Genomic DNA, 23,684 nt, shown 5'->3' with positions numbered 1-23,684 from the left:
AGTTAAGAGCATTTGATAGATGAGGCTCCAGAAACTATTATGCACAGGCTAGGTATACTTCACACCCGAACACTTAGCTCTGGTCAGATACGTTAATGTGAGTTCCAAAACATACACTAATGCCTAGGACCAGAGCTACATAACACCATGATAATACATGGAAAACTGAAACATCTTGACTGGCAGGGCTACTCAGTCACAGCAAAGACTACAAAAACCATACCGCTGTAGAAAACAAGTTTATTAGACAAATTATACACAGAAAGCTTTGCCACTTGCAACAGAGGCCTCAGTTTGTTCCGTTTGAATAATATGCAACACATACAACAAAATAGGCCTATATTAAATACTGCACATTATAATCAATTGAAAATTATCAAGTAATCCTGTACGTTCTATGTATGAAATAAAACATGTTACGGGCATAGCAAGTTGTGCATGCTTCTTTTTAAGAACTTGCCTCTGTTATTAACCAGCAAATCAAAATGAACTCAAGATGACATGAGAAAGCTTATGTGTGGGCTGGAACTGAGGGAAACCAAATGTATAGGGTGACTGCTAACTCAATGCTCATATATCTTTTTTTAAAAAACAAATATAGCATCAACATGTAAAATATACATATTTCATAATGTGTCTGTCATTAATAGTAAATAAAATGGCTTTAAACATTGTCTGTGTCCTATTGTCATTCAATAGCCATACTGTAGCTTAAGAAAAGAACATCTAGAATGCTTGCATCAAACACTGCTTCTGTTCTCTACGCACAACATTTGCGGTTTAGTCTTAAGATAACAAACTGAAAGCTCATTCTAAACAACAAACATTATTAAATATTAATACAGTGTTAGTGAAAAGGTTTGGTTCCTCTTTTCCCTTCACAAAATATATATTTTTTGACCCCCTCCCCCCCCAAACTGCACCTTAATGGCCTCATTTAAACAATTGGCACTTTAAAAAAGTTAGATAAACAGTACCCTTAACATTTAAGAAATGAAGAAAGATCTTTCAAAATGAATGCCATCAGCTCTACAGTTCCAATGGTAAGAAATCCTATTGAAGCAGGAAACTGGCAAGGTGAAGCCAGCCTGTGCTGATATGGCTTGTACTGAGGATGTTATCTGAAAGGGGTTCTCCTCACTCTGAGCTCAACTGTTTGCCTTTACAGGTACACAACAGTCAGTTGGTGGACTGGAGAATGAAATGTGACTTTTTTTCTTCTGACTGAGCCCTGGTAGAACTACAAATAAGGTTAACAAAAAAGTAGTTTGAATATGATTAATGATGCAAACCAGAGTAAGACTATAGCAGTCATTTAGCGCTTTACAAAATTGGTAGGGAAAAACAATGAGACGGCTCCAAACATTTATTTTTTGTGTGACTTTCTGACCAAACACATTCCACGGATTGAAATAGATTTTCAAAACAAATTCAATAAAATACATACAATAGCCTCAGCTGCTTTTTAAAGTCCTTTTTCTGTTGTCTTTTATCTCTGTTATTTTCAGTTCCTTTTCGTCCCTCTATGCATCTCTCAAGTGTTTGTTTAGAGGCTGAGGCGCTCACCTTGAAATAGACAGCACAGTACAGGTGAGAAAAGAATATCCAAACTACATACAATCAAATACAGGTCTATGGGCACTGGTACAGTGCAGTGGAATTGATGGAGCCTTATGTGCACAAAAATGGCGAAGCGTGCCCAGAGCTCAGACAGTGAGGTCTCAGTCTGCAGGGTAGTGGAGCTAATGGACACCCATTTTGGGGCAGATTTCAGATCTGGAGTACAGGCATTGATGATCAACACCAGAGAACTGAGTGGGATGGAGTCCCATACGGTGAAAGGCAAAGACAAGAACATCCTTCAAATGAGCATTGGGTTGTTGCCCAATTTGTGGGTCTCAAGAACAGAAAAGTGTTTTCTGTTGTAAAAAACAAATACATATCCTCCTTGTTGTGTCCAAAAGCTTCTTCAGAAAGGCAGTCCTCAAATGCCATGAAACGAAAAAGAGAAAACAGAGCCCCGTCACACCCAAAAGATCCCTAGACAACCATGAGAACGATGACAATAAAGCAAATATTCAAGTCCCCGACCTCCTCTCACCACCAGGTTTCAGCAGGAAAATCCCCCCCCCCCCCCACCAAACAAAAGCAAAGCCCCTCAAAAAATCAGAACTGAAAAAGATTCCTATGTACATCGATTTTTTTTGAGTGTGTTTAATTTCATCTTTCTCTCGCTGTGTGGCCTACTCCTCCTTGTCTCATATGGACGTGCCCCGGTCTGGGTCGTTGCCGTAGCTGAAGTTGGGCTGGGGAGTGGGCTGGTAGGGTATGGAGGACATAGTCTTGATGGGGCTGCGGAAGAAGCCTCCGTTGGGGGCTCTCTGCCTGAAGGGCCCCCCAGTCCGGTGGTCCTGCACGGGACCGAAGGCGAAGCCCTGTTGGGCCTTGGCAGACAGGCTGCGGCTGAGGGTCTGGATCTGCTCGGGGATGAAGGTGGTGGTGGTGATGTGCGTGTTTCGGAAGTCGCTGATCTGCTCCAGGGCTTGCCGGTTGGCCGGCATAGAGTCCATGTCCAGTGGCGTCAGGTCAATGGAGGAGGTGGAGAACTGTTTGTGGGGGCTGTCGTCCTCTGCGCACAGGCTGTTAACCCGGCGGTGAAGGTGCTCCAGGTCAATCTCCTTATCATCCTGCAGGGGGGATAGGGTGCGCAGGAAAGGGGGCGAGGGGAGAGAGAGAGATGGCGGAGGACAGGGTCAAAGGAGAGTGAGGATAAAAGGGGGAGAAGGAGGTGGGAGAGGAAAAGGAGTGAAGGTTGTTAAAGGAGAAAAGTAGGAAAGGATAAAGGGGAGGACAGAGCGGAGTGACGGAACGGTGAGGTGATTGCAGAGGGGAAAGTGCATGAGTATGGTTGTCGATTGAGGAGTAGTGAGGACATCCATTGAGGGAGATCAGGGAAAAAAGTCAGAGGAGAGAAGGAGGAAACGAGGATTGATGAGCGAGGAGGAGAAGAGACCAATAGAGATTGACGAGCACAGAGGAAAATAGACAAAGATGGAGGGACAGTGAGATGAAATAAGAGTGAGATGGGATTGAAGTGATGGGCCGAAAGGGATAGGTGGGGTAGGTGGGCCGAAAGGGAGAGGTGGGCCGAAAGGGATAGGTGGGGTAAGGTAAGGAGATAAGGTAAGGAGAGGTAGGTAGGGACAGAGAAGTCTGAGCTGCAGTAAGGAGAACACACAAACAGACATATATCTACAGGGTCTACAGGGGGTTGCAGCTCCTCTGGAATCCAAACACACACTGCTAAAGGCAACGTGCTGTTAGATTTCAGCATGCCATGCCGAACAACCAATCAAGCATTAATATGGTCTTATTAATTACTGACCGCTCATTTTGGAGCAAGTCGGCGAGAAAATAGATTACAAATGCGACACAATGGTCAGATTAGGATTCAGTCATTTTTTTGCAACATGTTGCAACATTGTTGCGTAGGCATTACATGTGCGCAGATGCTTACATCTACACACTAGTTAAAGTGCAAGGTAGCTACATGTATTTAATCATTGGTTTTGTGAATACAGTTAGAGGGGAAAGGGGTTTACCCATCTTTCCCATGTGTTCATCTTGAACAAAAACTAGATTTGTAAAAAAGTGTGTGATACAGACATATAAATAGCACTACTACATCCACATAAAATGATTGGTTCACATCTTTGTGATGGTCACACTCAGAGAGGGGTTTCATGCTTGTGCTGAGAGGAAAGATGCAAGATGATTGTGTCCCTTGTGGGGGAACAGGGAGTGGGGTACCGTTGGATGGAGGTGGAGGAACACATAGCGCTTACTCCATTTTGGGAGAGGGTATCCCCGGTGGTGGGTACAGACACAGAGTCACTGACAGAGCTACTGACCATGTGGCGTGGAGTGGGGTCTTGCCCCGGTTACCCTCTCCGTCTCAGAGGGGGAGGGGGCAGGAGGGGTTACTGTTTGTGGTGATCTGGTCATGCCACACACCCAGGAGTGGGGGATTGAGGAAGGAGGGGTGGTTGAAAGTAAAGGAACGAGGAAGGAGGTAGTGAGAGAAAAACAGTGAGTGACAGAGGGCCAGTCAGTTGACTGCTAGAGCCAGGTTGCCTTATGGGTAACTACCGTACGACGAGAGGACCGGCCTGTTGGATCAACTGAAGAGGGTTATGTGTAGCAGCACTTTGCTAACACACGAAGCAAAATGTAAGACAGAGTTAATAAGTGTTCTAAGCGATTGGCCTCTGTTTCAATCAGATGTGTAGGCTTTCATTTTGGGGGGGGGGGGAACTCATTCACGTTTGAGTGGCTCACTTTCATTCATATGAATTGAAATGTACAGATCCGCACTGCAGACCTTAGCTAAACATGCATTTCTATAGAGCATAACATGCACCTGTTAACCCATTACATGACTGCACACTAAACCGTATTATGCTTGTTCGGAGAGAGCATGCTGCAAGCCCTCTAGTGGAGGAAAGGCATCATAGCTCACATATTGGCAGGCAGTGCCAGTGACTAGAAATGTCATCAATGCGATAGTTTTGTTGTTGTCAGCAGAAAAGCAATAAATATGACAATCTGGGTTGTATTCCACAACCGAATGGTTTGAGTTAGCTCTAACAAGAATCTCACAGCATCCGCTCCTATTTAAAGCTTCTGTCATAGGTATAACCTGGAGGTGGGAGGAGAGGCAGCGGTCATTCTTATTTTAGGGACGAGTTGGGAGGGATCGTCGTTGGGTTCAACCCTGTGCTGGACGATCAAGGCACATGGGATGTCACAGCATGCGGGTAACTGGGGATAATGGGGGGAGGGGGCAGTCCTGAGAGTGGTGAGAGGGATGTCGTGATGGGGGTCATGTTGGTGGTGGCACGGTTCAGCTTGCCTGGCGGAAGTGCCATGGGCCTGTGTCTGTGTATGTGTGTTTGTGGGTGTTTGTGCAAGGACAGAGAGACAGCGGCAGACAGACGTACAGACGGACAGAGAAAGGATGAGAGCAGGCAAATGGGAGGATGGGGGAGGGATTTTGTCGGAGGAGAGGCGGGGGTGAATAGAAAAGACAGCACAGTCAGCCCATACAAAAACACACACACACACACACACTCTGTGGGTTTTTTTTTTTATGTCCGAGGAGGAGCCTTCGAAGATATACCTGGAAGGGTGAAAAATGGCATTTTGTATTGCTCTCCCTCGCCCGCTTTACCCTCAACACAGTGTACTTATCTACAAAACAAAACCAAAAGGGAATGAGAGCTTGAAGCCAGCAGGGACAGTAAATCAGACATGATCAAACATTTTGTGCTCAACATTGTGAACAAAGTGGCCGTCCATTGTGTGTAGTGTCCAATACTCCTTAGCCACCCTCCCTTCCTTTATCATTACACACTGTATGTAGCAAGATAGATCCACTACCCACCACCCACCACCCAAACGACTCCAAGTAACATCAACGTCTGTGGTACATGTATATAGCCACAGAAGCACAGTCATACAATATAGCAGCAAAGGAGATGCATTGGTGGACAGAGGATAAGGATTTACTGTAGTATTGCCTTTGTGCTATTCTATAACTGCCCTGTACTATGTCATGTATTTTACGTTTTGTGTGGACCCCAGGAAGAGTAGCTGCTGAATGAGTAACAGCTAATAGAGATCCTAATAAACTTAACTAAACTGGTTAAAAGACCGAGTGGGCCATACTGTGTGTAGCCTATATTACTGTTGTGCCTATGAGCAAGGGACCTATCCCAACACTAACATGAACTAATGTATGTTCTAGATATGTCAAAATGCATCTGCCAATCTGTTTGTGTTGGAAATGAATCCTGCAACATTGAAGGATTGAAATGCTTTCATTTAAGAGACCTCCAATACCCAAATCCTATATCAGCTTGGAGGGTAGAGTTTAGTAAAGCCTCATTGGAGTGTGTGACCAGTAGTAGAGGACTAACTCTACTGAACTCTATTCATGACATGGATGCCTCATCACCATGTTAATCATTACACAACACATCCCACAACACAACAAAACACAACACAGAGACGCAACACAGAAACACTAACAGTGATCACATAGAAGCAGAGGCCTGAACAGGGACAGGCCTCTAAAACATTGGGATGAACAGTATGTAGCGTTCACGTACCAGAGACACAAACGCAGCTCGTCCCCAGGCAGCTAACGTGGCTTTGGGTTGGAGCTCAGTGGGAGCTGTGTGTTTGTGGACCGTGAGTGTGTGTGTGTGTGTTTGTTCCCATAGAGTAATAATACATTATTATGATTATTTCTATTGTTGAATCTTTAGGTGACACATTTTTCTGATTGCAACTGATGAAGGAAAAGGAGAATGGAAGTATTGGAAATCATCGAGGCGTTATGCAAAACAGACAACAAACGGGACAGCTTCCAGGGAGAGACAGCCTACAGGGAGGAGGTGAGGGCTCTGGGAGTGTGGTGCCTGGAAAACAACCTCTCACTCAACGTCAACATAACAAAGGAGATGGTCGCGGACTTCAGGAGACAGCAGAGGGTGCACCCCCCTATCTACATCGACGGGACCGCAGCGGAGTAGGTGGCAAACTTCAAGTTCCTTGGCGTACACATCACTGACAAAATTAAATGGACCACCCACACAGACAGTGTGGTGAAAAAGGCGCAACAGCGCCTCTTCAACCTCAGGAGGCTAAAGAATTTGGCTTATCACCTAAAACCCTCACAAAAGTTTACAGATGCACAATTGAAAGCATCCTGTCGGGCTGTATCACCGCCTGGTATGGCAACTGCACCGCCCGCAACCGCAAGGCTCTCCAGAGGGTGGTGCGGTCTGCTGATAGCATTACAGGGGGCAAACTACCCGCCCTCCAGGACACCTACAGCACCGGATGTCACAGGAAGGCCAAAAGGATCATCAAGGACATCAACCACCTGAGCCACTGCCTGTTCACCCCGCTATCATCCAGAAGGCGAGGTCAGTACAGGTTTCATTCAAAGAGGAACACTAGCTTAATTGCAACAAGCCTAATGCTTGATATCATTCTACTGATAGCAGCTGTGACATTCCTCAGTGTTTGTTGGTCTGTGTATGCTTGTATGCACGTTGTAAGCTTGTTGTATGTCTGTCTGTGTGTGAGAGAGCTAGGGAGCATTCCTTACAGTACATAGCGCACTACATTTGACCGTATGGTTTCAAGCCCTGGTCGAAAGTAGTGCACTATAAAGGAAATAGGGTTCCATTTGGGACGAAGCCTATATTGAGGACTGGAGGGAAGGGCTATCCCTAATGAGAAAGGGCAGTAGTGCAGTATATTGAGGAAGCTGATGGCTCCTAGTGATATCGTCTTGACTGCAGACACACTGGGTCACTCTGACACACTGCACCGGGCCCAGCAGGATGTGACCTCAGCACCACCACCCTGCCGACCGTAACCACGGTCCGTAACCACAGTCACCAGCGTCGCTGTGGGCCATGGGCAGGGTGAAGTGTAGGGCTCAACTAAACAACATGGCTAAGACACCTCTACTTTTACCATGGCAGCTTTATGCTACCACTACAACTCTTAGATTCCCGAAAATGGTATTAAGTTCAAAGTTTATAACGCAGCACTCTATATCCAGTTTTATGTGAATTCGCCAAATCAGTTCAATATTCAAAGAGGATGAGGGCTCGCAACAGATCAGTACTACCCAGCTTTTTACAAAACTCACTCTTTAAAATCAATACCATGCAAATAGTTTTTTTTTTTAACAACGCAACCAATATCCATGCGGTACCTAACCAAAGTAAAGGGCGATTTTGATAGGACTACTTGAGTGCTAAATTAAGTGATGTGAAAATCACATTGATTTCTCAACGCTCTCCATTACAAAGACCTTGAACCCCAGGCACCGACACACTGGTCAGTCAGGGTCCCTGTATTGAAGGTTAATAAAGATGGCAGGGGGCTACTGGGCTTCTTTGTATATGACCACTGGCCAGACAGGCTCACTAGTTAACCTGACACATGAAAGCTGTTGTGAGTGCAGGGGGTCATGGGTAGGGGGTAGAGGGGGATAGAAAGCTGGGGTGGGGTGCTATGATGGGGAACAGACTTGAGACGACACAGGCCTCACTGCCTTGATCAAAAGCTTTCATTATTGTCGAGCTGAAACAGGCGTTCTGTTGAGCACTCGGCTTCCTGTGGCGTGGCTACGATGTCGTGACCCAGTCAACAACACACAGACACCAGCTGAGAGGACAGAATAGGAGGGGATAGGAGAGGTGGGAAGGGAAGGGAAGGAGAGGAAAGCATGGCAGAGGGGTTATTGATGAGGGTGTGTGCATGGTTGATTGTGGCTTGATAGGTGGGTTGAGAGGGATCTCAACAACATAGGAAATGAAATGTGAAATTAAAAAATGTACAATGTTAATGGAGTAAACTATTATTTTAGCGGTAAACTGACCCTCATTCTAAGATTTACTTTGCTTTATTGCAAAATGCATTTTCAAAATAATTATCCTAAATTAGTGCCACTCCATGGCTTGATTTAATTTGTGATTCTAATTTATACATGACTAATGAACACTAAACTGGGCATGACAATATTTATTTTCCATAATTGCATTACTCGCTGCTCGTTCGTACATTTGCATTTCATATCAGCTTTGCTGAGTAGGATTTCACAGTCCTCGAGATTCAGGGACAATCATTTCCATAACCACTTTGCTTGGGTCTGGAAGTGATAAAAACGCCTTGGCTATACCTACCTGCTCATTAGGTGGACGAATGGAAGAAGAGATATGACAGAAAGAGAGATAGGAAAGATAAATGATTGTGCTATGCATGGCTGTACCTTGTTAGCAATCAAATGTACAGGGGATATCAAAATTCAATACAGCCCTTTTACATTGGATACGTTTCTGTTTCAAGCTGGTGCGCCTTCTTCTCTATGACTCTATGGGGTTGTTAACACAAGAGTCTGCTTTTATGTGTCTGTCCCGAAACGGACTGGACAGAGACACAAATGCCAGATGGACTGGTCTATCTTTAGCCTAGTGGGCCTGTCTAAATTGGGGTTTTGCGCAGAATGGTCCTTATTTGAGGGCCTTGAGGAAGAAAATTAACCAGTTTCTTAGAAATGCCTGCACTGATTTCTGGTCCCAGTCTGTCCCTGTCTCTGTCTGGGTTAGTGCATGCTGGAGCAATCCCATAGGCTGCCTTTATACGGCCTTAAATATGTGGCATAAAAAATACCTTATCTTCGAGGAATCAGACTTTCATGGAAACATTTAGATAGCCACATTCCAAATGCAGTTTAAAGAGAACTGTTTGTCTTTTGAGTGAGTAACTGTTGCTGCAATTGATGATGCTCATGGTGGTTTAAGCCCTGAAACCATGACCATTCTAGTCAGTGTAGCTTGTGTGAGCTTCCGGACCCTTTCGTTTTTATAGATTTTACAAATACACTTGAAACTGGTGACATTTTACCCAAACCCCCTCATATACTACAGTGTGTGTGCGTCCCAAATGGCACCCTATTCCCTATGTAGTGCACTACTTTTGACCAGACTTGTATGGACCCTGGTTGTCCTTGTCAAAAGTAGTGCACTACATAGAGAACAGATTGCCATTTGGGACGCATCCTATGTCATGTGCAGTCACAGCAACAGATGTCAGTTAAATTGATGATACAGTATCTTCTAAAAAGAGGTTTGTTCCCACGCCTTATGTAGTTCCAGTGGCATAGATGGAAAACCCTGGAGTGTGCCGGAGTTTCACTGTGTTCATCTTATCAAACGCCAAATGTTTATTTATTGTCCGTCCTAACCAGCTAGCCAGGGACAGCTTTGACACCACAGCAAGGGACAGACCACTTGACTGACAGGTTAACGACAGCTCTCCTGACTACGTACAAACATCTGTTACATCATGACACTGACACCATGTACAGTAGACATGACAACCATGACATACATCCGGAAAACAGAGTGTTCAAGTCAAGTGTTACCGAGACCCCCAGACACAGACCCCCACAACCACCCTGGCCTCCCCCAGCTCCTCACCTCTTTGGAGGGGACTCGTGAGCCCTTCCTCCTTGTCCACCAGGTCTCCACCATGGCGATGAGACAGGAGAGCACCACACCCGCTGCCAGCACGCAGAACACGCCGGCAAAGCTGTGGATGTCCAGGGCGCTGCCGCGGTGTTTGGTGTGCACCGCAGAGTACAGGTCACACGGGCTGTCCTGGGGCCACCACTTCAGCTTCAGGATGTCCATGTCCCCGTTCTGCTGCAGCTCCAGGATCCTGACACACACACACACACACACAGATAGACGCACACACACGCGCACATGCACGCACGGACAGACAGACAGATGCGCGCACACAGATACACACACAAACAAATTGAGTACAGATGTGTTATTGTCTGCAGGTGTATACAGGAATAGGGCAATATCTACATTTCATTCAGATTGGCCTGCATCACATTTTCTTCATTTTTCTTTAATCTACTTCCCCTGATGAGTAAGTAGCTTAGACTCAGAGCCATATTTATTAGGTACACCCATCTAGTACTGGGTCGGACCCCCCTTCGGGACACAAGGTGTGACATTCAAACGCTGCTCAATTGGTATCAAGGGACCTAACATGTGCCAGGAAAACATTCCCCACACCATTACACCACCACCACCACCAGCCGGTACAGTTGACACCAGGCAGGATGGGGCCATGGACTCATGCTGCTTACGCCAAATCCTGACTCAGCCATCAGCATGACTCATCAGGAACCGGGATTCATCGGAACAGGCAATGATTTTCCACTCCTCAATTGTCCAGTGTTGGTGATCACGTGCCCACTGGAGCTTCTTCTTCTAGTTTGTAGCTGATAGGAGTGGAACCCGGTGTGGTCGTCTGCTGCAATAGTCCATCCATGACAAGGACTGACGAGTTGTGCGTTTCCGAGATGCCATTCTGCACATCAGTGTTGTACTGCGCCGCTAGGTAGCCTAGTGGTTAGAGTGTGGGATCAGTAACTGAATGGTTGCTGGATCAAATCCCTGAGCTGTCAAAATCTGTTGTTCTGAACAAGGCAGTTAACCCACTGTTCCCTGGTAGGCTGTCATTGTAAATAATAATTTGTTCTTAACTGACTTGCCTAGTTAAATTCAAAAATATATATTTGCCTGTTGGTGGCCCACCTGTTAGCTTGCACAATTCTTCACATTCTCCTTCGACCTCTCTCATCAACGAGCTGTTTTTGCCCACAGGACTGCCGCTGACTGGATGTTTTTTGTTAATCGCACCATTCTCGGTAAACCCTAGACACTGTCGTGCATTAAAAGCCCAGGAGGCCGGACATTTGTGAGATACGCCTGGCACCGACGTTCATAACACGCCCAAAGTTGCTTAGGTCACTCGTTTTGCAACATTCTAACGTTAAGTTGCATAGTAATTCAGAGTATGTGCAGACCAGCTGGGCTGGACTGTTAACGGACATATTCTATCTCTCCCTATCGCAGTCTGTTTTCCCCACTTGCTTCAAGATGTCCACCATTGTTCCTCTACCCAAGAAAGCAAAGGTAACTGAACTAAATGACTATCGCCCCGTGGCACTCACTTCTGTCATCATCAAGTGCTTTAAGAGGCTAGTTAAGGATCATCTGACCTCCACCTTACCAGACACCCTAGACCCACTACAATTTGCATACAGCAGATCCACTGATGGTGCCGTCGCCCTGCACACTGTCGTATTCCATCTGGACAAGAGGAATACCTATGTAAGAATGATGTTCATTGACTACAGCTCAGCTTTCAACACCATAATGCCCTCCAAGCTCATCACTAAGCTTGGGGCCCTGGGTCTGAACCCGGCCCTGTGCAACTGGGTCCTGGACTTCCTGACGGGCCACCCCCAGGTGGTGAAGTTTGGCAACCACACCTCCGCTACGCTGATCCTCAACACAGGAGCCCCACATGGGTGCATGCTCAGCCCCCTCCTGTACTCCCTGTTTACCCATGACTGCTAGGCCATGCACGTCTCCAACTCAATCGTCAAGTTTGCAAACGACACAACAGTGGTAGGCCTGATTACCAACAACAACAAGACAGCCTACAGGGAGGTGGTGAGGGCCCTGGCAGAGTGGTGCCAGGAATACAACAACCTTATTTTAGTCTAGACAGAGGCATACAAACTGAGAGTACAAAACATAGACTGACATAGACTGACCAGGTGAAAGCTATGATCCCTTACTCATGTCACTTAAATCCACTTCAATCAGTGTAGATGAAGGCGAGGAGACAGGTAAAAGAAGGATTTTTGAACATTGAGACATTTGAGACATGGACTGTGTGTGTGCCATTCAGAGGGTGAATGGGAAATACCAAATATTTAAGTAACTTTGATAGTAGGTGCCAGGCGCACCAGTTTGAGTGTGTCAAGAACTGCAACACTGCTGGGTTTTTCACACTCAACAGTTTCTCGTGTGTATCAAGAATGGTTCACCACCCAAAGGACACCCAGCCAATTTGACACAACTGTGGGAAGCATTGGAGTCAACATGGGCCAGCATCCCCGTGGATCGCTTTCGACACCTTGTAGAGTCCATGCCATATAAATGACTCTGGCTAAAATAAGGTTTTTGTATTGTAGAGTCCATGCCCTTGTAGAGTCCATGCCTTTGTAGAGTCCATGCCATATATATGACTCTGGCTAAAATAAGGTTTTTGTATTCAAAGGCAAGCACTGAGTATGATTCATGTCATTCACATTGTATGATGATCTGAGGGGTGAATCTCAATTGTATTTCCTGGATTCCTCGCATCCTCTCTCCTCACCTCATTCTCAAAACACATTCGAGGTCAGAGAAGAAACCTTGACTCTTCTCCTCCAATGCGAGGGAGGACACTAGGAATCAAGAAAATACATGAGATTCACCCTGATTCTCTGCAGTTGTTTGAATGGTCCTCAAACACTAGAGGGCAATATCGGACAAATAATGATGCCACTGACTGACAGCTGTATGAACCTGTCAAAATAATTATAAGAAATATGAATATGTTTTGCAGCAGAGTGTTATTACTTTTCTCTAATGACATTATGCTGTCCAGCTAAGCAAATGAACAATGACATCCAATAAAACCCTCAAAGGTTGATTGGAGCCTTCTGTTAATTTACAGAACTATATTTCAGAGGTCTGGCTTGCGGTATTGCAGGAAACAAAATGAACAGCACACACACACACACACACACGGACAAAGACACACGAGTGACTTGAATGACAACACTTATCTTTGACTGTGCCTCTACAAAGTTTAACAAATAAAAATGCTGCCAAAGTATCTCAAATGCAAATGTAGTGTAATGGCAGTTTACATAATTGTAGAAAGAATAATAGCAGAGAAGCGCATCTTATTTCAATAACATATAATTCTCTATTATAGACATTATTTTAACATCTTTAACCTCTGCTACATAGGCACATATAGAATTGTAAGGTCTTATTTGGGATTACTGTTGGGAGACTAAGGGATCTTATTTAGATAAGGCCCACATAATCGATGACTCAGATGTTGGCTCAGACGGAATGAAAAAGAGGAATACATGCTAGTGAAACGTCCAATCAGAAACAGAGACTTGATAAGTTGTAGACCATACTATCTACCTAGAGAGTTTTCATCTGTATTTTTTGTAGCTGTCTACATACCACCACAGACCGATGCAGGCACTAAGACCACACTCAACGAGCTGTATACCGCCATAAGCAAACAGGAAAACGCTCCTCCAGAGGCAGCGCTCCAAGTGGCCGGGGACTTTAATGCAGGGAAACTTAAATCTGTTTTACCTCATTTCTATCAGTATGTTAAATGTGCAACCAGAGGTGAAAAAAACTCTAGACTACCTTTGCTCCACACACAGAGACACATACAACTCTCCCTCGCCCTCCATTTGGGAAATCTGACCAGAATTCTATCCTCCTGATTCCCGCTTACAAGCAAAAATTTAAGCAGGAAGCACCAGTGACTCGGTCAATAAAAAAAAGTGGTCAGATGAAGCAGATGCTAAGCTACAGGACTGTTTGCTAGCATAGACTGGAATATGTTCCGGGATTCTTCCGACGGCATTGACGGCTTCATCAATAAGTGCATCGATGACGTCGTCCCCACAGTGACTGTACGTACATACCTCAACCAGAAGCCATGGATTACAGGCAACATCCGCACTGAGCTAAAGGCTAGAGCTGCCGCTTTCAAGGAGCGGGAAGATTCCAAGAAGTCCCGCTATTCATCATCAAACAGGCAAAGCGTCAATACAGGACTAAGATCGAATCATACTACACCGGCTCTGACGCTAGTCGGATGTGGCAGGGCTTGCAAACTATTATTGTACTACAAAGGGAAGCACAGCCGAGAGCTGCCCAGTGACACGAGCCTACTAGACGAGCTAAATTACTTCTATGCTCGCTTCGAGGCAAGTAACACTGAAACATGCATGAGAGCACCAGCTGTTCCAGACGACTGCGTGATCACGCTCTCCGCAGCCGATGTGAGTAAGACCTTTAAACAGGTCAACATTCACAAGGCCGCAGGGCCAGACGGATTACCAGGACATGTACTCCGAGCATGCGCTGACCAACTGGCAAGTATCTTCACTGACATTTTCAATCTCTCCCTGTCTGAGTCTGTAATACCAACATGTTTCAAGCAGACCGCCATAGTCCCTGTGCCCAAGAACACTAAGGTAACCTGCCTAAATTACGTCCGACCTGTAGCACTCACGTCTGTAGCCATGAAGTGCTTTGAAAGGCTGGTCATGACTCACATCAACACCATTATCCCAGAAACCCTAGACCCACTCCAATTTGCATACCGCCCCAACAGATACACAGATGATGCAATCTCTATTGCACTCCACACTGCCCTTTCACACCTGGACAGAAGGAACACCTATGTGAAAATGCTGTTCATTGACTACAGCTCAGCGTTCAACACCATAGTGCCCTCAAAGCGCATCACTAAGCTAAGGACCCTGGGACTAAACACCTCCCTCTGCAACGGGATCCTGGACTTCCTGACGAGCCACCCCTAGGTGGTAAGGGTAGGTAACAACACATCCGCCACTCTGATTCTTAACACGGGGCCCCTCAGGGGTGCGTGTTCAGTCCCCTCCTGTACTCCCCGTTGACTCATGACTGCACAGCCAGGCACGACTCCAACACCATCATTAAGTTTGCCGATGACACAAAAGTGGTGTTCCTGATCACCAACAATGACAAGACAGCCTGTAGGGAGGTTATCAAAGACCTGGCCGTGTGGTGCCAGGACAACAACTTCTCCCTCAATGTGATCAAGACTAAGGAGATGATTGTGGACTACAGGAAAAGCAGGACCGAGCACTCCCCCATTCTCATCGACGTGGCTATAGTGGAGCAGGTTGAGAGCTTCAAGTTTCTTGGTGTACAAATCACCAACAAACTAACATGGTCCAAGCACACCAAGACAGTCGTGAAGAGGGCACAACAAAACCTATTCCCCCTCAGGAGACATGGGTCCCCAGATCCTCAAAAGGTTCTACAGCTGTACCATCGAGAGCATCTTGACTGGTTACATCACTGCCTGGTATGGCAACTGCTTGGCCTCCGACCGCAAGGCACTACAGAGGGTAGTGCGTATGGCCCAGTACATCACTGGGGCCAAGCTTCCTGCCATCCAGGACCTCTATACCAGGCGGTGTCAGAGGAAGGCCCAAAAAATGGTTTAAGACTCCAGCCACCCTAGTCATAGACTGTTCTCCCTGCTACCGCATGGCAAGCAGTAGCGGAGCGCCAAGTCTAGGTCCAAGAGGCTTCTAAACAGCTTCTACCCCCAAGCCGTAAGACTCCTGAACATCTAATCAATTGGCTACCCAGACTACTTGCATTGCCCCCCTTTTACTGTGCTGCTACTCTCAGTTATTATCTATGCATAAGTCACTTTAATAACTCTACCCACGTGTATGTATTACCTCAATTATCTCGACTAACCGGTGCCCCCCGCACATTGACTCTGTACCGGTAACCCCTGTATATTGCCTCGCTATTGTTATTTTACTGCTGCTCTTTAATTATTTGTTGCTTTATTTCTCACATGTTTAGGTATTTTTCTTAAAACTGCATTGTTGGTTAAGGGCTTGTAAGTAGGCATAAGTAAGCTCTACACCTGTTATATTCGGCTCATGTGACAAGTACAATTTGATTTGATATTGGAAGAAATGTCATCTTGATTAATCAAAGTCGGTCTGAAGTTTGAGCTCGACGATTGATACTGTAGTTGTTATGCCGCCGACAAAGACAGGTCCGAAAAGGAAAATAATGGAAAGAGGGATTGCACCGAATCTAATAGAATGGAATGAGGGAGATACCTCGGTTATCAAAATGCAGACAGCAATTCCATCAAACATATTCAATTCCATCAATCTCGGAAGTCATCCAAGTGCTAAGATTTTTCAAGTATGGGTTTTTGCTTGCTTTTCAATATTTCAGAATACTTCATTGTCCTTTATTTCCCTTACAGTGCACAGAAATGTGTGTTTTGCTTTTTAACCCAACCCCCCGTCACACGCACGCACACAGACACATTCGACAGATGCATTTTAGTAGCTTAAAAGAAAAGAACTGGAAAAAAAGGTATTATACTTTAGAGTAAACAAAATACTTGAGATCGTGGCCAAAGAAGCTTGGTCAATGTGGAAAGCTACCCTAAGAGCTTAGTCGTTTATCACTGCTTTCATGCACTAATTGGAGTAATATGATAACATTTTTTTCTGTATGTTTTATCTCTGTGGAAATGTTGCTCTTTTACTGCCATATTTTGCTCCAAAACAGACATATCACATCAAGTTGTCAATTTACATTTTAGTAATTTAGCAGACGCTCTTATCCAGACCGACTAGGGTTAAGTGCCTTGCTCAAGGGCACATCGACAGATTTTTCACCTAGTCGGCTAGGGGATTCGAACCAGTGACCTTTCGGTTACTTGCCCAACACTGTTAACTGCCACCTCATGTAGTATATACAGAATAAGGCATGTTTTTATTTATATAAAACATTATTTATTCTATTGCAACTACTATTAAGATCTGTGTCCTATGCATCTGGTGTACTCACAGCACACTGTGACTTCCAAATAGAATAAAAGCTTTTTTCCACTATGTGTTTCCATTAGCTACCATGAGCCACACACAGGCAATACAAAAGAGGCGCCCCCTCCTCACCCCAATTATACTGTATATGTCACCGCACTGTAAGATGGAGTGATGGAGCGGGAACGGAGCAATGGAGGGCTTGCGTTCCCCCTGGCCCTGTGCAGTGGTGACAGGAGGTATCGCCCAACAGATGAGCTCCAAATGGGACTAGAGAAATGTCACCTCCAAGGTGACTGGATGGCTGATCTGGGCCTGTACACAATAAGAACAGCCTTGTCCCTCTCAACCACCGTGTCATTCTAGTGACTGGATCAGGGGTTCATCAATGTGTCACTTGGGGTTAGTTATAAAATGTGTGCGTGTGTGTGTGCGCAGTAGGTTGGTTGGTGTTGTCCTCTTTCAGGCTCTGCATGACCTGGGCTGTAGAGAACTCTGAATAGTGACCTAGCTCTAGTCCATAGCCAATTGTAACAGGGGGATTTCTCTTACTCATGCTCTCTGGTGACAACACATGCACACACACTCCATGACATCACTTCATGACATCACAGTGTTGCTGAGGAGTTCCGTGTTGTTAGGCCAAGCTCTCATTCCAGGAAAATGATCTAATGTCACACCATATAATGTATGCAGTCTACTGACATGTTTCTATCACTGGAGGTAGGTGGGAAGTTCTGTACCCTACCAGCTCTCACAGTCTCACGTCAGAATTAGACGTCCATCCATGTTTCTCAAACGTCAAATTTCGAAGATGTTCCAAAGGTTTGGGATAGGCTTAAAACCAAAATATAAAAAAATAACTACTTTCTATTGCTGGATTCGAACTTGGAATCAGAGGCAGATGCTTACACCCATCCCTGTCCACAACACTCTGGCAAAACCGAAACCTACTTGAAGGTAACACTGTTGCCCCTAGTGGCCGTTTCCACGTCATCTCCCGACGTCCTCAGACCTGGAAAGACGTCAAAAACTGACTTGTATCACGGGTAACCTGGCTGCTGTACCAACCAGCCTATCTGCCTCCTGGGCTCTGCATGGCGATTAGTGTGGACTACTGGAGCTGTTGCCAAGGCAACCGGCTGCTGCAGAAATGATCATACGTTATTAGGTGGTTTTGATAGGACTAAAGGGAAGACAAGAAAAAAAGAAAAGAAAAGAAAAAAGGAACAGCAGAAATTCCACGGTGATGCAAACAAACTATAACATCTGAGATGCAACATTTCAGTTGAACACAGACAAAGGCACATAAAACCCACATTCAAAGACACACACACACACACGTGATAAATCTGGGGTCCAGAGTCTTTAAACCAGAATTGTGTCTCAGGTTCGTATTCATAGGCAAATTGCTTCTCACGCAGACAGATCATTTATAGAAGGTACTCTTGGGCCCCAGACATCTTCTATATCAGGAGTTTGAGCTACTCCCCTCAGGTTGACAATACTGGGCACCAGGGCATAAAAATAATAGAGCCAAACAATTGTTTATCCCAGAGGCAATAAGGCTTCTAAATGACAAACACTAGTAGGTCCAGCAGGCAGGCAGACCTTTAGTTGATACTGTAGTCCAATGTTCCCCAGCTCCAGTCCTCGAGTACCCCCGACAGTACACATTTTTGTGCTGTTGGGGGTGGACAAACGCACCTGATTCAACTAATCGAGGGCTTGATGATTAATTGGCAAGTGTGCTTGTCCAGGACTACAAAAAGTGTGTACCATTGGGGGTACTCAAGGACCGGAGTTGAGAAACACTGCTGTAGTCGATAGTGTACGAATGTGTATTGTGTTCAGAATAATTAGGATTCCCACATGAACTGCACTTTGTCTACCCACATTGGTTGTATTTACTGTTTGTAATAATTGTTTATTGCCTTTTGTCTATGCTTGATATGTATGTGTTTAATGTACGCACAGAGCTGCATACAAAATGTTCCCATGTGGATAATAAATTCATTATCTTATCGTATTCTGCTCTTATCTTATCTCTAGTTATAACCTATGCAAAAGGGTGCAAACTTGTTCCATTGCATCCCAAACTTTATAAGACACAATTCAATCTGACAAAAATAGCAAAAACAGGAAATGGTAGTATGTTCCATCTGGGAGAATTTCTGACAACATGATTACACAATGTCAAAAGGAGGAGAGGAGAGAAACTGTTCTAAAATGAGCCCCTTGCATAAAGTGCACTCTGAGTAGCAACTCCTTAAAATGAGGACAATGGAGTCGTGATGGCCATGGTACTAATCCCACACAGCCAGCCAAACTGTATTCTCACTGTCTGACTGCTACCTCCAAAGAGCTTGTCTTCACAATGCCACTCATGCCCATTCCAGATTCACAGTCACAAATCATCATAATTAGTGGTACAATTACGGCACTACAATAATCGAATCATACAAAGCGGTATGAGAGGGGAAAAGAGTCCAGAGAGCTTCAAGTTTTATTAGTCGTATGTATGGGATAAGCATGGTATACGGTGTACAGTCCAATGAAATGCTTACTTGCAGGTTCCTTCTCAATAATTTAATTGTACCTTTATTAACTAGGCAAGTCAGTTAAGAAAAAAATATTATTTACAATGACAGCCTAGGAACAGTGGGTTAACTGCCTTGTTCAGGAGCAGAACAACAGCTTTTTACCTTGTCAGCTTGGGGATTTGATCAAGCAACCTTTTGGTTAGTGGCCCAATATGCTAACCACTAGGCTACCTGCCCCCCAAATGCATGAACAATAAGAAATAGTACAAAATAAGAATACGAACAGAAAGCAAATAGCTAACTACCTAACTGCATAGCACGTTTGGTGATGAATACAAATCTCCACTACATTTGCAATATTTTTGCATCTAGCTGATCAAATCTCTGTCAGCTGCAAGAATATGATTTCTAGAACTTTGAACAAATCCCTATATAACATACAAGCAATCTTAGCTCACAAACTGTACTTGGAAACGTATTTTGACAGTGTAGCGACCCATTTATGGGGGCGAAGAAAACAAGTGAGGGAATCTCTGATAAGATAGCAGAAATGTCAACTACTCATTCATTAAATCCCACTTATGGGTTTTAATGAGAGTTTCAGGGGCGTGAGTTTGTCTAATGTTGATGGATGGGACTGTAAGTGACAGTTCTGTCATTGTTCCAGATGACGAGAGATTGACAATGTCAGGTGTCGACCTCATTCTCACCGCTGCCGCAGTGGAGCCTCCTCAAAATCGAGTAATTTCCACAAACTGGAAAGCGACCCCGAAAGACGCACACATGCACAGAGCGCCATGGACCCTCAAGATCTAAGAAGAACGCTGTCACTCACTGTTCCATTGGTGACTAAATGCCATTACTAGGGTCAATATCCCCACCACTTTGGGAGTGCTCCACCGACACTGATTCCAGAAATACAATACAATTCAAGTAATAGTTTCCTGGCAGAGCATTCCCATCTCTTTTAGGCAATTTAACCTCTACGGGATCAGTGTCCCTCCACCGGGATGGTTGAGCTAACGTGCGCTAATGTGATTAGCATGACGTTGTAAGTAACAAAAACATTTCCCAGGACATAGACATGTCTTTTATGGGCAGAAAGATTACATTCTTGTTAATCTAACTGCACTGTCCAATTTACAGTAGCTATTACAGTGAAAAAATATCATGAAATTGATTGAGGAGAGTGCATAACAACAAAAACTTTTATCACGGAAACTGGTTTGATACATTCACTTCTGAAGGTAAATATTGTACTTACATTCAGTAATCTTGCTCTGATTTGTCATCCTAAGGGTCCCAGAGATAAAATGTAGCATCGTTCTGTTTGATAAAATCTATTTTTATATTCAAATATAGGAACAGAGTTCTAAAGGTTGAACCCCTGCTGTTTCTCTTGCATTTCAAAGATATAAATAAAAAAAACATTTTTTTGTTTGTTTGTATTATCGTTTACCAGATCTAATGTGTTATATTCTCCTATATTAATTTCACATTTCCACAAACTTCAAAGTGTTTCCTTTCAAATAGTATCAAGAATATGGATATCCTTGCTTCAGGTCCTGAGCTAGATTTGGGTTTTGTCATTTTAGGCAAAAAAAAGAAAAAAAAGAGGAATGTGGTCGATACCTGTATTGTTCAGACCCTTTTGCTTTTTACACATTTTGTTACGTTACAGCCTTATTCTAAAATGGATTAAAAAAGATTATCCTCAGCAATCTACACACAATACCCCATAATGACAAAGTGAAAACAGGTTTTTAGACATTTTTGCAAAAACAGAAATACCTTATTTAGGTAAGTATTCAGACCCTTTGCTATGAGACTCGAAATTGAGCTCAGGTGCATCCTGTTGCCATTGATCCTCCTTGAGATGTTTCTAAAACTTGATTGGAGTCCACCTGTGGTAAATTCAATTGATTGGACATGATTTGGAAAGGCACACACCTGTCTATATAAAAAGGTCCCACAGTTGACAGTGAACCAAACCATGAGGTCGAAGGACTTGTCTGTAGAACTCCGAGACAGGATTGTGCCGAGGCACAGATCTGGGGAAAGGTACCAAAACATTTCTGCAGCATTGAAAGTCCCCAAGAACACAGTGGCCTCCATTATTCTTAAATGGAAGAAGTTTCGAACCACAAAGACTCTTCCTAGAGCAGGCCGCCCGGCCAAACTGAGCAGTCGGGGGAGAAGGGCCTTGGTCAGGGAGGTGACAAAGAACCCGATGGTCACTAACAGAGCTCCAGAGTTCCTCTGTGGAGATGGGAGAACCTTCCAGAAGGACAACCATCTCTGCAGCACTCCACCAATCAGGCCTTTATGGTAGAGCGGCCAGACGGAAGCCACTCCTCTGTAAAAGGCACATGACAGCCCGCTTGGAGTTTGCCAAAAGCCACCTGTCAGACCATGAAAAGCAAGATTCCCTGGTCTGATGAAACCAAGATTTAACTCTTTAGCCTGAATGCCAAGCGTCATGTCTGGACGAAACCTGGCACCATCCCTACGGTGAAGTATGGTGGTGGCAGCATCATGCTGTGGGATGTTTTTCAGCGGCAGGGACTGGGAGACTAGTCAGGATCGAGACAAAGATGAACAGAGTAAAGTACAGAGAGATCCTTGATGAAAACCTGCTCCAGAGTGCTTAGGACCTCAGACTGGGGCGAAGATTCACCTTCCAACAGAACAACGACCCTAAGCACACAGCCACAACAACGCAGGAGTGGCTTCGGGACAAGTCTCTGAATGTCCCAGAGCCCAGACTTGAAACCGATTGAACATCTCGGGAGAGTCCTGAAAATAGCTGTGCAGCGACGCTCTCCATCCAACCTGACAGAGCTTGAGAGGATCTGCAGAGAAGAATGGGAGAAACTCCTAAAATACAGGTGTGCCAAGCTTGTAGTGTAATACCTAAGAAGACTTGATGCTGTAATCATTGCCAAAGGTGCTTCAACAAAGTACTGAGTAAAGGGTGTGAATACTTATGTAAATGTCATATTTCAGTTTTAAAACATTTATAAATTAGCTAAAATTTCTAAAAACCTGTTTTGTTTTGTCATTATGGGGTATTGTGTGTAGAATGATGAGGAAAAACATGATTTAATCAATTTTAGAACAAGGCTATAACGTAACAAAAAGTGGAAAAAGTCAAGGGGTCTGAATACTTTCCGAATGCACTGTATGTATGTTTGTGTGGCTGTGTGTGCATGCTGCTGCTATTTAAGTGCAAGGCTCATAGGGTTCTCACCTGAAATCAGTAGTTTTCATCGAATTCCTAAAAACTGCAGCATTCTGACTCTGTCTACACTATATCTGGATGATCAACTCAGTCATCATTACCAGCACACTATATATACACATCATTGTACGGTGGCACAGTGACTCACACTCTCTCCAGTAAGTGGAAAATATGACTTCTTTCTTGGAACTGTTTCTTCTGGGTTGTTTGATTGTATCAAGGTGAACAACAAGTTGTATTTGGGATGAGTCATGTAATGGCAGTACTCTATCAACGAAAAACTGTCCTCGAGACACACACACACGCGCAAGCACGTACGCACACATGTACGCAGAACCCCCCCCCCACCCCCACCCCACCCCACACACGCACACACATACACCCTCTCTCTTTCCACAATGTTAAAGCAGATCAATTCTTTTTAATATTAATACACTGGGAACTGTAAACGGTAAAATATTTTGTGAGTTGACTGGAGACCAACAAAATACACTGTGTACTTGCACAGGCTCCCACTCTAATTACACACAAAACCGCTGGCTATTTGACTGACCATTGATAGCTTGGCTATGTTTTGTCTCTGTTGTCTTTCAGGACTTGAAATTCTGATTGACAAGGCCAACGAAACCCTTAGAGATATCCGTGTTTTTATTCAAACGCAATATCAACCCCATGCTATTCCATGCCTTCAAATAGCAATAGTTGAGGGAATGTTGGCACAGTTTGATAATGAATACTGATGATCAGTATATCCGTAATCAGTAACGTACATTTTGCATTA

The 23,684-nt window shown here is 44.5% G+C and overlaps 1 protein-coding gene across 3 annotated transcripts in view; it reads right to left on the bottom strand.

Annotated features, from left to right (window-relative positions):
* Positions 1-222: 222 nt before the first annotated feature.
* LOC106580171 (glutamate receptor ionotropic, delta-2) overlaps positions 223-23,684 on the bottom strand; it is a 605,308-nt gene continuing 581,846 nt past the window's right edge. The window contains exons 15-17 of one of the 3 annotated variants that reach the window (XR_001322822.2): positions 10,065-10,305; positions 5,180-5,250; positions 2,500-2,687 (exon numbers count right to left, since the gene is read on the bottom strand). Coding sequence is in view for 2 of the 3 variants with exons in the window: in XM_014160933.2 (XP_014016408.1) it covers positions 2,259-2,687; positions 10,065-10,305 (670 nt within the window). In the remaining variant the exon portion in view is untranslated. The other 2 variants (XM_014160933.2, XM_045704300.1) reach the window with 2 other exon arrangements.

The sequence above is a fragment of the Salmo salar genome, chromosome ssa20, assembly GCF_905237065.1.
Source record: "Salmo salar chromosome ssa20, Ssal_v3.1, whole genome shotgun sequence".
Classification (NCBI taxonomy): domain Eukaryota; kingdom Metazoa; phylum Chordata; class Actinopteri; order Salmoniformes; family Salmonidae; genus Salmo; species Salmo salar.
This window is presented reverse-complemented; position numbering and strand designations above follow the sequence as displayed.